Source organism: Hetaerina americana, unplaced genomic scaffold (assembly GCF_022747635.1).
Source record: "Hetaerina americana unplaced genomic scaffold, ioHetAmer1.1.p SCAF_29, whole genome shotgun sequence".
NCBI lineage: Eukaryota > Metazoa > Arthropoda > Insecta > Odonata > Calopterygidae > Hetaerina > Hetaerina americana.
Window position 1 is genome coordinate 2,485,782 of NW_027286863.1, and position 14,906 is coordinate 2,500,687.

The following is a 14,906-nucleotide window of genomic DNA, read 5'->3' on the forward strand; positions in this document are numbered from 1 at the left end:
CTTTTTCCAAACACTTCCCGCTTCTTTCTATTCATCTACTGAGTCTAGGGCATCTTGTACTGGTGCAGGAAGTCCATATGCATGTATTTATTTCTTTAATCATAAATAAATTCCAACCTGTCTTCAAGATTTTAACACACCTGTGGTTGGTTAGAATTCGTTTATGAAAAGTGACATCTGTACATAGGTTTTTAATTTTGATGAATTGATCATTAAGCATTAGAAATTTGTCAAGGAATAATCTTAAAATTATTTTAGTGTAATGGTACATATTGTCTTAGCTCCTTATGTCATTAACTTGTAAATGATTAATTTAAATCATACTGATCATAAGAAGGAAAATGCACACGCATTGCTATTCATTCACTAATCATAAGAAGAGATATACAGTCAGTGGAATGGAAAGAGAGTTGTAAGGAAAAGAGGGTAATTATTAGATCAAAAGATGGAATTTACATTTGCAAAATTGAAGTCACTGAGAGTCTGTGCCCTTCAGTGACTCAGTTCATCTTTCTTCTCTAGGGGACTTGAGTAGATTGATTTATGTGGTGGAATTAAGGTTTGGTAATGATTTCAATGAGCTTTGCTGGCAATGTCATTATGGTTGGAGGTATTCTTATAGATGCTGGTGCATAATGCAAATATGGCAGAGATCAGACCAGTTTGTCGTATTGATGTGAATTAAGAGGAGCTTATACATTGAATTGCTAAAATACTATTGTAATTTAATTTTCCATATCTTATACCAACCTATTATGGTGATGAATAATTGAAATTTTTGCAGAAATGGGCTCAGTTATATTCTCAAGTTCAACGTTTTTAAATTGCATCCTCATGTGCACCATGAGTGCTACTTCAGGATTTTCTGCAAACGTATGCTCAAGAAGGGAATTTCCTTTCAGCCTATTGTCAACAGCCCCGAGTGTTATCCCCTAGCACCCCTGTTCACTTGGCTACGACCAGTGGACCAGCTAACAACACTAACCAGCCCCTGGTGACCTCACCCATAGCTCCCAATCAATCTAACACTTTAGCCATCCAGCATGCTGCAGGTAAGATTCTCGCTTTATCCTTTGACCCATCCCCTAATTTTAGCCGAAGTTTTTATAGTTTTTTGACAAAGTAGTGCGTTATAAGTCATCATGGAAAAAATCATCTGACTTAACAGAGATGCTTACATGAGTCTCATCACTGGTCGGGAATGATTAACAGTTAAAGTATCAGACTTTCAAAATACATCAAAACCATCTTTCTTCAAAATACATCTCTCAAATTTAATGAATCGTGGATGAATTGACTTTTGGCCTAACTGGCAATTAGAAGATTTGGATTAAAATCAAAATAATAGACGTCAAGTCAAATAGATTTTTTTTCAGTTATCTCTTTGAAATTGTGATAAACACTAGTATGCATGGTTGCGAGAAATGTTCTCTTTGTTGTTTTCTGCTGCATAGGTTTGTGTATGTTAGTGAACAGAAGTTGTTTTAGTCCATTTGGCAGGTAGTGTGGGAAGTGTGCTTTGGAATATCCATTACAAAAATAACGCAATTAATTTCATCAAGATTTAAAGTTGCCATAGTACATCGATGGTGGCTGCTTCAGAATGGGCTCAAATTTCAATAATTTTGCTATAATATTTGTTTATAAAGAAGCTTATGGCATTTTAGGATGGAATGCATAATGATTGCGCATTTCCCTCAAAAAGCACTTTTAAAATTTGAGTGCTCCTATCCCTATTTTCCTTGAATAATATGTCAGTAAAAATTTTGTATATGTTGTAATGACTCCATACTTGAGGCCTTGGTGTTGACTCAAAATGTAGTGAAATATACATTTGCGTAATTATCTTGCCAACCATTGCATTGTTGGTTCTCTGTGTCAGCATTAAAAATGGCATGAGGTGGCAGTGTATGGTGGATTTATTATATTCAAATGTACTAATTTTCCTGTAAAAGGGCTCTTGTATAAATTAAGAGACATCTCAAACACCAGGGAGTACTCTGCCGCATGAACTGTGCCGTATCAAGGAAGTATGCCCCAGCCTTGTTGGAAATAGCAAGGCATGTGAGATGGATTTGAGTGGCAAGAGTTAAGAATTAACATCATAACCTTCACAAAATGACTATACCAGTGTAGCACACATCTTTGATCTTCTTCTTTCATAACTTGTTCATGCAATTCAAATTGCTCTTAATTATTCAAATTCCACTTACTCCTCACCCTCCTCTAATCATCAATGCTCAACAAGTTTCCCTTACTCAACATATTTAGTCCGCAGAAATGCTCCTCATGACATGTCCAAGTGCCACTTGCAATAATGTAGAGAGGACGACACTTTTTTCCTCTGCCATGTTTTAAAAAAATATGTAAAATTTAGTGCATCAGGGAGCATATTGGTGGATAATTTTTCAAGTCCAACTCCAGTAAGTTACTTGACATTGAATATATTTTGGATAAAGTAATTTATCCTGTAGTGAGATTTTATTTTTTGCAGTAATTCTGTGGCTTAACTGAACTCTAGATAATAGGTAGCATTGAGAAAAATTGTATTGAGAATATTATAAACTTAATAACCTGCTATAAACAGCTTGATCCCCCTTAAGTCTGTTAAGTCTTGCTGCTGTACATCAAATGATTTCTCTCTCGCTTTTCCTGAAGAAGAAAAAAAAAGATTATGTTGTTGTAGCTTGTCATGTGTTGAAATTGGTGGCTAATGTAAACATCAAATCTCTTCAGGAATGGCCCCTCACAGGGTACCTTCACCAAGGGAACTGCGTGCGCACACACAGCAAATCATGCATGCTGCTCTCATTAAGAAGAAGCTTGAAGAGCAAAAGGAGAATTATAGGCGACGGCAAGAAATGCAACAACAGTAAGTATACTTTGTGCCTCTTAGGTTGTTAATGTCAAGAACAAACTGAAACTAAAGAGGATCTGATTAAGTTTGGTCAAATTTTTTCCATCGATGCCAAAATCTTACCACTTAAAGTTGAATCAGTCTAATGCCCATGGTATTTTTACCTAAGGAAATTAACATTAAATTTAATATGCAAGAAGATAAATTGAACTCAAATAGTTGTTGAGATAAGATTTTGGATGATTTTTTAAAGGGAAAATATACCCCTTTTTATGCATCTACATCTATACACTGCAAGCCACCAAAAAGGTGTGTGGCAGGGGGTGCAGCACCAGGAGGAAAGGGTAAGGGATGAGGGGGTTAGGGTTTTTCAAATGGATGGGGAAAGGTAAGGGAACCTGCAAAAAAAATATATATAAAAAAAAAAAATATATATATATATATATATATATATATATATATATATATATATATATATATATATATATATATATATATATATATATAAATATAATCGTATAACCCTGCGCAGTCGCTACCTTGTAGGTTAATACTTATTATGTCGAGCCGGCTCCTGGGGGATTTCGATTACAAGCATTCTGGTCTCTTATTGTTCTTGGAAAAAATGATCATTTAAATCTGTCAGTCTTTCAGTCTATCTCTCTAATCGTATATTCGTGATCCCTCCGCCCGTAATGCGTTGGGGTTCGTATTATGTTCTTGATGTCATTGGAAAAGGACCCATCTTTAAATGTTTGTAATAAGTTTAATCTAAATTGTAAACGCCGCTGTGTAAGGGAATCCCAGCCAAAATCTCTAGCAAAGTAGTTACGCTACTGCGTTGGTAATAACAATGTTAGACAAATCTAGCCCCCCTCCGCTGAACTCGTTCCAATTCCGAAATTAAATTTATCTCCTGAGGATCTCATATACTGGCAGCATACTCCAGGTGGGGCCTGACTAGGGCAAGAAAATATCGTTCCTTCACTTTTGCATCACATTTACCCAGCACTCTTTATACAAATCCCAATTTTTTATTAGCGCGACCGCATATTTCCTGTATGTGCTTTCCCCAGGACAGATCGTGAGTAATTGTTACGTGGGTATGTAAAGGAATCTACCCTCGCGATTTCTGTTTGTTTCACTTTGTAACTAAATGGGAGGGAATTACTCCTTTCCCAAAAATGTATTACTACGCATTTTTTCAAATCAAATTCCAATTGCCATGTATCGCACCAAGTCTGAATTGCATTTAGGTCGTTATCTAACGTGACTCTGTCATCGCGACTTCGAATATCCCCATAAATCACCGCATCGTCAGCAAAAAGACGGAGCCTGCTATTGACCACGGTACTGAGGTCATTTATGTAAATAAGAAACAAGAGGGGGCCTATGACACTTACCTGTGGTACACCCGACGTGACCTTAACAGTATCAGATGATACACCGTCCAGGACGACGTTTGAACGCGATTTTTTAAAAATTGTCTTATCCAGCATATAACACTCCCGTGTATTCCATAAGTTTCCAACTTAGCGAGTAACTTGCAATGAGGGACTTTATCAAAACCTTTTCAAAATCTAGAAATATCTATCAACGTTGCTGTTCAACCTGTATGCAGAGGAAATGATTAAAGAGGCATGGGAGGAACTGGAGGTAGGAATGAAAGTGGGCGGGGAATTCGTAAAATCAGTTAAGTTTGCTGATGACCAAGCTTTAGTTTGTCAGTCTGCCAAGGGGCTGCAGGCATTGCTTAGTGAATTGGAAATTCAGTGCGACAGGTATGGGATGAGAATCAATATTAATAAAACTAAGGTTATGCGATTTTCTAGAAAGAAAAAGGCTAAGCTTAACATTAAAATAGGAGGACAAAAACTAGAGCAGTTAGAACAGTTCATGTATCTCGGTAGTGTTTTGGACCAACATGGTCAAAGTAGTAGGGACGTAAGGAGAAGATTTGCCCTAGGCAAAGAGGCTTTCACAAGGAGGAGGGAGTTAATGACGGGGACGTTGAGGAAGGATGTTAAGAAAAGTCTCATAAAAACTTTGATATGGAGCGTAGCTATGGATGGCGCGGAAACGTGGTCATTGAAGCAGGAGGATAGACGTAGATTGGAGGTTTTTGAAAGGTGGGTGTGGAGAAAATGGAGAAGGTGAAATGGACTGAGAAGAAAACAAATGAAGAAGTACTTGGTATGGTGGGCGAAGAGAGGGGTTTGTTGGGAGAAATCCTATGGAGGCAGGAAAAGTGGATGAAGGGGGTATTGACCGGCAGCGGGATGTTGAAGACTGTAATTGAGGGGAGAATGTTAGGCAAACGAGGAAAGGGAAGGAACAGGATAGGGATGTTGGACGGGATGAAGGGAGGAAGAAAGTACTCAGAGCTGAAGAGGGACCTGATGTAAAGTAGGATGTTGTGTTTGCTAGGGGTCACAAATTATTTAATTAGTAATTATGTCCATCCAAAAACCTACCTTAACCGGTAGATGACCTGATAATAATTATATATACATATATATAAATATATATATATATATTATATATATGTATATATATATTTTTTTTTTCACACACACATACATACATACATACATATATGTATATATGTATGCGTAACCAGCCTCCCTACCCTGGTGTATGAATTTCACACGCCATCGAGCTTAGCACCGGGTGTACTCTACCATCACCTACCAAACCAACCTTTGGGTTGATTACTGTGTTTAGGGTTTATATATATTTTTTTTCTTGTCAGTTTAGAGTATCAAGTTTAATGGGTGCAGTAGTAAAGCTATCAAATGTACGACAGTGGCATCATGTAGCTGGAGGAGAGAAATGCTTGTCCATGAATCAAATAGATTTGAAAAATGGGGTTAGACAATTCTTTTAAATCAAAGAGTTATTATTCCAAACTTATATTTGGTAGAATTTATGTGATAAATGGTGTCAATTAATAATAATTTTTTTCTCATGTGTATTAAGGTCACACTCTCCTAACCCTGGCCCTGGAGGAACTAGAGTCGAGTCTTCCCCTCCACCAGCCAAGCACTCTCCTACACCCCTTGGTTTTACGCCCACCTCTGTTCTACGCAAGATGACTGCTGAAAAGGACCCATTGGCATCTTTGGAGAGTGCTTCAAGTATCTCAAATTCAATGGGAAAAGTTGATTATAAAGTCCAAGGTTAGTTTGGTTTGATAAAATTTGTTGTCTTAGGCGTAACTTTATGGACTTTGCACAACATATTGAAATTAAATGAAATAATTTACTTTGTAAAGTTTGCTTCTATGAGGACCACCTGATGATGACTTTCAACATTGAAACCTGGGTCGTGTTTTTAAATCAAGTGTGCGTAAACACAAATCAGTAATTTCATTACATGATGCTAATGGTTACTAATATCTTAAAAACAGGCTAAATGTATTAAACAGGCATAAAAATAAACAATTCATGGCGGAGAATACTATATCTTAGGACTATTTCTCAAAAAGTAATTAAAAGTTTTCCTAAAGAAAAAATTAAATGTGCCTTTTACAGTGGTTCATGCCTTAAGGACCTGATCTCTCACGCTAAAGACAAAGTCCCCAAAAACGAGAGGAGTGGAGTGTATGAGTTAAAGTGCTCAGATTGTAGCACAAAGTATATTGGGCAAACAGGACAGAAATTTAAAGAAAGGATTAAAGAACACCAAACATGTGTAAAAAATAAGAACATAACATCCCTCTTTGCAAAGCACCTCTTCAAAAGTGGCCACAAAAGTGACTTGGTGACAAATATTATTCATTTTGAAGAAAAAGGTCAAAGGCTCGATGCTTTGGAGCAGTTAGAAATTTTGAAATGTGTCCGTTGGAAAGATGATCTTGCCAACGAAATTTTGTATCCCTCCCACTCCCCACTCCTAGACCTACCACTCTTCCAAACCAAAAATGTAATTCTCTTTTCTTCCCAGCTACATTGTAACCTTTTTACCCCTCCAACCTCCCTCTCTGACCAACCCCCCCCCCCCTCCTATGATCAGAAGGTATATATAGCCAGCGTGCTTCTATGAGGGCCACCTGATGATGACGTTCAACGTCGAAACCTGGGTCGTGTTTTTAAATAAAGTGTGTGGAATTACAAAGTAAATAATTTCATTTCATTATGTGAGTTTGGTGTTCTAATGAAATAATTCTATATTCGCCTGAATCTAAGACAACTCTGGGACTATTTAACCTTTAATTTGGATAACTCTTGAAACAAAAAATACCAAAATAAATCTTTTAAGGGTCAAAAATGTTTATATTTAATTATAATTCAATTGTTCATTGTACATGAAATCAGTCAAACATGTAACCATACTTAATAATTGAATTTAAGTCTTAATATATGTTGTCAGAAATTTGCCTGAAAAGAGATTCTGGCTGGGAATAATATTTAATATGCAGACTGTTATCTTATAATTTGGGGTTTTTTATAAATCTATAGTGATCTCTAGTTCATATAAAAATTGTTTTATGGTAAACAATTTATTGAATTGATGTTAGCTTAAATTGACTTATGAGTAGAGGCTGATGCCACTCTATTAGTAGTAAATTGGAAATCATGAGACTAACTGACAATCTGCTGTGTCAAAGATGACCTATAATTGCCAAATGTTTTCTGATACCTGACTCCTGTTGCAATTTTCCTGTACATTTTCATTAATCATAACTGTTGCTGTGAATATTTCACACTGTTATCATTGAACCACTGACATATAATAGTCTGATGGTCATTTTAACAATTGCTTACTATACTCCATTAATTACCAATACACAGTGGATCCTTGTGCAATGAGTATAATTCATTCTACGATCTTTTACGTGAAGCAAAACACTTGTTTGAGGAAACAATTTTTTGCTGATAAGTTAATTTAAAATACAATAGTGCATTCCATGACGAATAAAAATAAGTTATATAATAGGTTTATTCAATGAAACTTATGTATACATTTTTTTTGCGTCGTGGATCATCTTCAGCTATTCTTCTATCACGAAATGAAGCAACAGGACATGCATACTCAATATGTAAAAAGTATAAAAGAATTTCAATAAATAGTTCATTATTTATGGTACATACGTAATTCCTATTTACCGGAAAACTGCCTGGAGAATATTAATTTTGCTAATGCTTCAAAATTTTGTAAAAATGTGACTGTTTGGGACTGAACACTTCTTGCAGGCTGATGGAGTTTCTGATTGGTAAACATGCAGGGGTTTGATTTTCAAATTGCCAATTGCATTGCCTCAAGATATCAGCGGAAGATGGCCTTCCATTGGCTTGTAGAGAGCATTCTAGTCTACTGTTATGCGTACAAATATAGATTTACTTCAGCATCTTCTTCCAGAAGTGACCCGTCTTACAAAAATTAAAAACCTGTTGCGGCAGGTAAACCTCAGAATCTATGCACTTCTTGAAGTCGCCAATGAAGTTCCTTGTCGCCATTGCGTCGGAGCTTGCTGCTTCAGGGTGCCTTGCGTTGCTGTAGAAGCTGGTTTTTCTCTTAAACTTCTCGAGCCACGCACGGCTCCTCTTAAATACATCTTTGGTCGTTGTTGATGGGGGCATCTTCTAAAAGAGGTCTGTGAAAATCACATGCTTTCTGACAAATCTCAAATACTCCTGAACAAAAGTTTGAAAAATATCCATTACTAAATAAGAAAGAAAGACTCGTACTTTTCCACAGATTTTATTATACGGTACTGTTTGGAAAATATATGTGATCACTAGAGACGCTATGATGCTAGCGAAACAAGTACTAAACACAAACTGAAGTGGTAGGCATGAATCATTTCAGGAATTCCTCTCTCCTTGTCACTCATTTTGTGAAAAGTTGCTCCTCAAGCGAGTCATTGTGGGCTAATTTTTTTTTTAATCAAGCAAATTACTCACTGTGCAAGAACTCTGATGAATCAATATTCATATAATAAAATAATAAAAATTATCGGCTGGGAAAGACAGTCGGGGAAAAAATTGTGTCGTCTCTGTCATGAGGTGAGATTTTATATACATTCCAGGTTTAGAGTGAGTGTTTCAGGTTTCGTTTGCATTAAATCATATGAAGAGCTGGCCAGACTATAGAATAGAAGAGGCATACATTTGAGGATAATGTGATTTGGGGTCCGAAAATTCCAAGTTTCACTGTGGTCTCTCCTACTCAGTGCATGCTTTCATAATTGTGTGTAATACATGCATGAATTTTTCTGTGAAAGATTTACCTGTAGGTGTACCTCAGTTTTTAAATGATCTAAATCATTTCAAATAAAAAATTCAACTCTTTTAGCATCAACAGACAATAAGATTCAGCAGTCTCAGTTCCTTTCAATGACCAACCAAGCTCAGCAACATCCATCTAACCAGTGGAAAAATGAAAGTCACCTTAAGACACAGCAAGGTACTCAATTTTATATTTCTATCACCACCTGGAAAGCAAATTATATTTATTCAAATGATGCTGTTGGTCCCATAGTTGTTAAAAATGTTGACATGTGACCATTGAAGGTTTTTATTTTATGGTCAAAGTGTAGATGAAAACGAATCATAATTTAGTACTTCAAGTGAAGAATCAGCGTAGTCCAAATTCTTGAATTGGCCAACCATAATCTCTATAGTATTTTCTATTCAGTTAATATGACCTTTAATTAATATTCTCTCCGTTCAGAATTAGAATTTTTGCAATAGTGTTCCAATTGAGTGACATTATTGCAATAAAATTTATATTTTTTATTTGACACTTTTAGAAATAAGATTATGTGAGAAATAAAATATTTTTTCTTTTAATTACTAAAGTTAATTGTACAATGCAGATTTATATAATATTTTATTATTGCTTAGTTATTAGTTTTTACTATGTAGTTATTGTAAACTTTGTAAAAATTTTAAATCAAACAACCCATAGGGGTAAAAATGGAAACTGGTATGTTCCCTCTAAGGTCTTAAGTAGTTGAGTATGAAATAGCGCATGGTATTACACCCACGTATTTCCTCAAATTGCTGTAGAATGGAAATCAAAGTGATCACTCATGTTCGTGATGTTTAAATATCATCTGGAATGGAAGCCATTTATCTTTCAGTTCCATTCACACGTTTAACTCTCTAGTTTGAAAAATTTTCTCTGAGCAGAAGAATCCAGCTTTACTTCAATGATCATTAGGGTAGAAGGGTACCATGTACTATTTTTTTATAAACAAGGTTTTAATGGCAAATTTTTCCTGTAGCTAGATTTTTAGGGGAAATTCCTGTTGCTAAATTTCCCTAAATGTCTATATTAATTCTTCGGCTCCTTCTTACAGTTGATTTAATTGATTCTGTGAAATAATGAATTGATGATGTAAATTCCAAAAGTACCGCCTGATTTCCTGTAGTATTATTATTATTTGGCAGGCTATTGTATAAGGTGCGTTTTTGGATGGTCAGCCTAAACTCAACAGACCTGCATATCTTAGCCCACCCAAAAGACAGCCTGACCCCACTCTACAATAAATGCTTCTGTAATTCTGCATGCATTTTACTTCTCTTCATTCCGTCCAGTGTGCCTTTCCTGTTCCCTTTTCCTTACTTGCCTTTCTCCCCTCTTATCACAGTCATCAGCATGCTGTTTCCTTTCAAAATTCTCTTTGTCCACCTTTCCAGCTCCCTTTGGGTTTCTCCCAACAATCCTCTCAATCTAGAACCTCTTCATTTGTTTTCCTTTCTGCTCATTTTACTTTTTCCATAATTCTCCATAACCTCACTCTAAAGCCTACCTTCTGTGCCTATCATCTTGTTTCAATGACCAAGTATCTGAACTGTACAAAACTGTGCTTCATATCAAAGCTTTCAATAATCTTTTCTTTACATCCTTTCTCAGTATCCCTGCCGTCAAATCCTTCCTTTTAATGAATTAATGAAAGCATTTTTGCCTAATGCGACTCTTCCACAGATGTCCCCATAACTTTGATTTTCTTGGGCCAAAACACTTAAAAGATAGGTAAGCTGTTTACCTGCTATAGTTTTGCCATCCAGGTATGACATTAAATTGGCATTTCCTTATAAAATATTAAGAACTTGTTTTTGTTTACATTGATCTTCATCTCATACCTATCAAACTTATTTTTTATGCACGCATCAATGCCTGTAACCTCATAGCTGACTGATTAGCTGAAGCTTGATCATTTGTTTTTCATCCAGGAACCTTTTATACTTTTTGTGAAGCTTTCATATTTTTTAGCATAAATCCCACAAATACTGTGGCCATTTTCATCTGCATTGTAGATTGAAGGTTACTGTAAATCATATCATAGTTTCTTGCAATTTTTCCCTAACTTTCAACCCCGTCAGTATTGGCATTCATGATTGGGAACTCTTTTCTTTCAAATGTCATGAATGCTCATAAACTGCTGTAAGCAACTACTTCTTGCGGTAAAGTTCCCTAAAAGCAATTTTGGCAAATGTTTGATCTACGTCTTGAATGTCAGTCATTGTTTTCTATTCTGGTAAGCTTAGTATTCTCTGAGCATGCCTGTTAATATTCTGGGCATTTAAATCAATTTTTGTAGTAAATAGTCTGAGATTAACCACCTCCTTTTACCGGGAATTCAAAGTTTGTTTAGCTATACCAAGCAGTACTCAAATCCTTCCATGGAAACACACATGAATCTTCAACCTGTCTACAATGCCCAAATTTTTTTTATCGCCAAAAATTTTTGATGCTATTTATGAAATGTTCCGTACTTTTCCACTGGAAGAAACCAAAATCATTAATTGTGTGTATGAAGACTTTTGAACATGTATTAGCAGAGTTGATCATCTATGGCATTACCTCTACAAAACATTTTATTTAGATGGACATATGGATTCTTTGATCTGTAGAACTTTTTAATTCATAATTTTAAATGTTACATTGGGAAATGAATCCATTTCTGAAGTATTGTAATTATTTTTAACAAGTTTCAGAAAAATTTTCTAGCAAAACGTTTTTTGACATTATATCAGTGTGGCATCTTATGTCCCTTAAAAATACCCATTTGATGTAATCAATGAATTGGTTTGGAATATTTTATTTGAGTTGTTTTGAATGCATTGATGGCTTGCTGAATTGCCCTTTGTGACTTTTTTCACAGGGCGTGCTATTGTGAAGGGGGGTGGTGGAAATTCTATGAGCACTCAGTATGGATCTATGATGGACTATCAGTCTCAAAAGATGGGTCATATCATGGAGAACCACTCTCAGCCTCCGGCTTCCTCAAATCTCATGCAAAATGCTGGCCATGGAATGCATGGGGGGCAGTATTCTGGAGTTGGCAATAGAGGATCCAAGTTGACTCCTAGAAATGTAGGGATGAACTCTGGTGGAGGAACTGGCATTTCATCAAACCCCGTGCCTCCTCAATTTATCAAGACACCTGTCATGCTTATGAGACCCACTGGTATCAATGCTGCGGCAAGAGGTTAGTATTTCAGGGTCATCATCTATTTTTTTAAAAATGAAGGTAACCTTGAAAATGCGGGATATATATTTGGCTATGACACAATGGGAAAAACCTGGGAAGGAAGGAAAAATAACTGGAAAATTTTGGATTTTGGCCCTATTCTCTTTGACAAAATATGGTGCAAAACATGTCTGGATTGTTAAGAGTGGAAGGTTGAGTTTGCAATTATTTGTCAGATGTTCAAGTTCATATTTCTGGAATCTAATGAGTGATAGAAAATGTTTCTGATAATTAACATGCATTGAGACATTTGGCAGTGGTATTGAAACATTTTGAATGAAACAGTTACATGTGTAGGGTAGAGTTTGGAATATCTTGTGATTGTCTTTTCATTTATCATTCTTTTACCTTTTTTTCTCTGTTGAGGCAGTACTGTTGTATCTTCATTTGAAGCCATTTATTCTATTTGTATGAATGAACTCATTTTTGTTTGTATTAAGAACATAATAATCTATACAGTACTAGTTATTGTAAAGTAGCTGTGCTGCCTACCAAAAGTTGAAGTCATAATCCTCAACTCTAGCAATGTCTAAGAAGTTCTGTGAATAACAATGCAACAATTTCTGGGTTATGGTGTTTACAAGCATCTAAGAAATCTAATTGTTTCCAAATCATGAAGGTATTTAAGAGAATGTGATGGCCTCCAAATAACCCTATTGGATCTTCTGCTTGAAAAGACCATTTACAAACTGAAATGTTAGTTAGGTCAGTTTTAGCTCTCTCACTGTGGGATTTTTTGGAGAGAAAGAAGTTAAAATCCCCAAGCCCTGTTAACTGTTCTTCATGGAAGGCTTTATTATTGCCGCTGAATTTATGATTATACACAAATAGTCTGAAAATGTTTCAATTTTATATTTTATTAATTCCTTTGAGGCATCCGGTCTTGCATCTGCAGAGATCTGGTCATTGTGAAAATTGATTGGCAGTGATGATCAATGATGCTGGTAAATCATTGATGTTGAGTGAATATTGATGCTCAGTGATGATACCATTTATTGTGTGGCATTTATAAATTCTTGATTGGCAGTCTCTTGTGCTCCTCCCATTGCAGTTCAGTCAATGCACACGCAGATGGCTGGAATGCAGAATAGGGGAAGCGGAAGCAATCCAGGTCAATCGAGAATGAGCTCGGGAGGTTTTTCGATACCTCATGGACTCAGTCCCTCCCTTCAGCAGCTACTTCTGAATCAAAATTCCTATGTGGGGATGGGTGGAAACGTCAGTGGCCCCGTTGGTGTTGATCGCTCTCAACATGCAGCATCCTTAGGAGTAAGATCAGGTAAGCGGTGGAAAGTACTTATTAGCCCTGATTATAAAAGCATTTTATTCTGCATAGTTATTTAGAGAAGTTGTATGCAATTTATTTTTAAACAGATTTAGAGCCTTTTGCATTAAATCTAATTTATCATCCATTTTCTCTTGAGTTTATAATGCATTTTTCCTACTTTCCTGTAAATTTCTCTCCTTTATAACTCTGAATATCAGACATTTTACTGAAAAGTATGGAAATGAAATTTGGTATGGAAAGTAAGATGGGTTTTCTTTTGTCTCTGTGGTATCTTCGACTGTTTCCCGTTATGACAGATGGCTTACTATTGAAGGCCTTAGCCTGGTGACTACTAAATGATGACCTGTACTATTTTTTGTTGAGACACTCAAGTGGCACTAGCCTGAAACGGAACGATAAAAACCTTGGAGAAGTTCAAAAGTTTGTGTACTCCATGAAAAAGTACATATAAATATTTGTGATATGTATTCATTTATTTTAATGTTGGCTTAATTATTTATCAGTAATGGGGAATGAGAATGCACAAAATAAATACTATAGCTGTTAGGTATTGAACATTTTTTGGCATTGTGTAATTTCTTGCTGCCTTTTTAAGCTAATGATAATATACCTTTCCCTTAAGAGTTGAATAAGCAAAGTGACTTTTCATGTGTCAGTTCAGCTTAATAGTAGCAAAATCATTGACTGGCTCTTTTTGAATAGGCTGTCTACTGAAAATACAGCGTCCATACAATAAGTATTGGGACTGGTTCCAAAAATCAAAATTTATTTCAGTTATCATTACAGTTAATAATCATCATTAATAATCTTCATAATACATTCCTCCTGCATTGATACACCTGCATTTCGGCACATCTTCCACTCGTCAAAAGCCTGCTGGAAGTTGGTTTCTGGAATATTGTTGAGAGCCTTTGTCGTCGCCACTTGAACCGCATCGATGGAGCTGAACCGATATCCATTGAGCTCCTTTAGAGCTATCCTTTGAGGTAATAACGTTGTCCAGGAAGATCTTCATCTTCCTGGACAAAGTCCAAAATTTATTGCAAAATTTCCACCGGCGACAGTTTTTGTTCCTCGCTCAAGACTTTCGCCACCGGCTTCGCACACACTTTCCTCATCGCAAGATCCTCTGTTACAATGGTGTGGACGGTTCCGACTGTAAGGCCGGTCTCCTCACTGATAAGGGTGATGGTTAAACGTCTGTCAGAGTCCAAAACCTTTTCACTTTGGCTGTCTGAGCATCGGTTCGAGTGGTCGTCGGGTGTCTCACATGGTGC

General features: G+C 36.2%; 1 protein-coding gene across 5 annotated transcripts in view; it reads left to right on the plus strand.

Annotated features, from left to right (window-relative positions):
- The window catches only part of LOC139689887 (eukaryotic translation initiation factor 4E transporter-like), a 125,681-nt gene that overhangs the window by 89,494 nt on the left and 21,281 nt on the right, over window positions 1-14,906 (plus strand). For 3 of the 5 annotated variants that reach the window (XM_071586992.1, XM_071586994.1, XM_071586993.1), the window contains 6 exons: window positions 903-1,052; window positions 2,737-2,872; window positions 5,837-6,036; window positions 9,155-9,265; window positions 11,973-12,299; window positions 13,393-13,620. In XM_071586992.1, coding sequence (XP_071443093.1) covers window positions 903-1,052; window positions 2,737-2,872; window positions 5,837-6,036; window positions 9,155-9,265; window positions 11,973-12,299; window positions 13,393-13,620 — 1,152 coding nt within the window. The remainder of the gene's footprint in view (window positions 1-902; window positions 1,053-2,736; window positions 2,873-5,836; window positions 6,037-9,154; window positions 9,266-11,972; window positions 12,300-13,392; window positions 13,621-14,906) is intronic. The other 2 variants (XM_071586995.1, XM_071586997.1) reach the window with 1 other exon arrangement.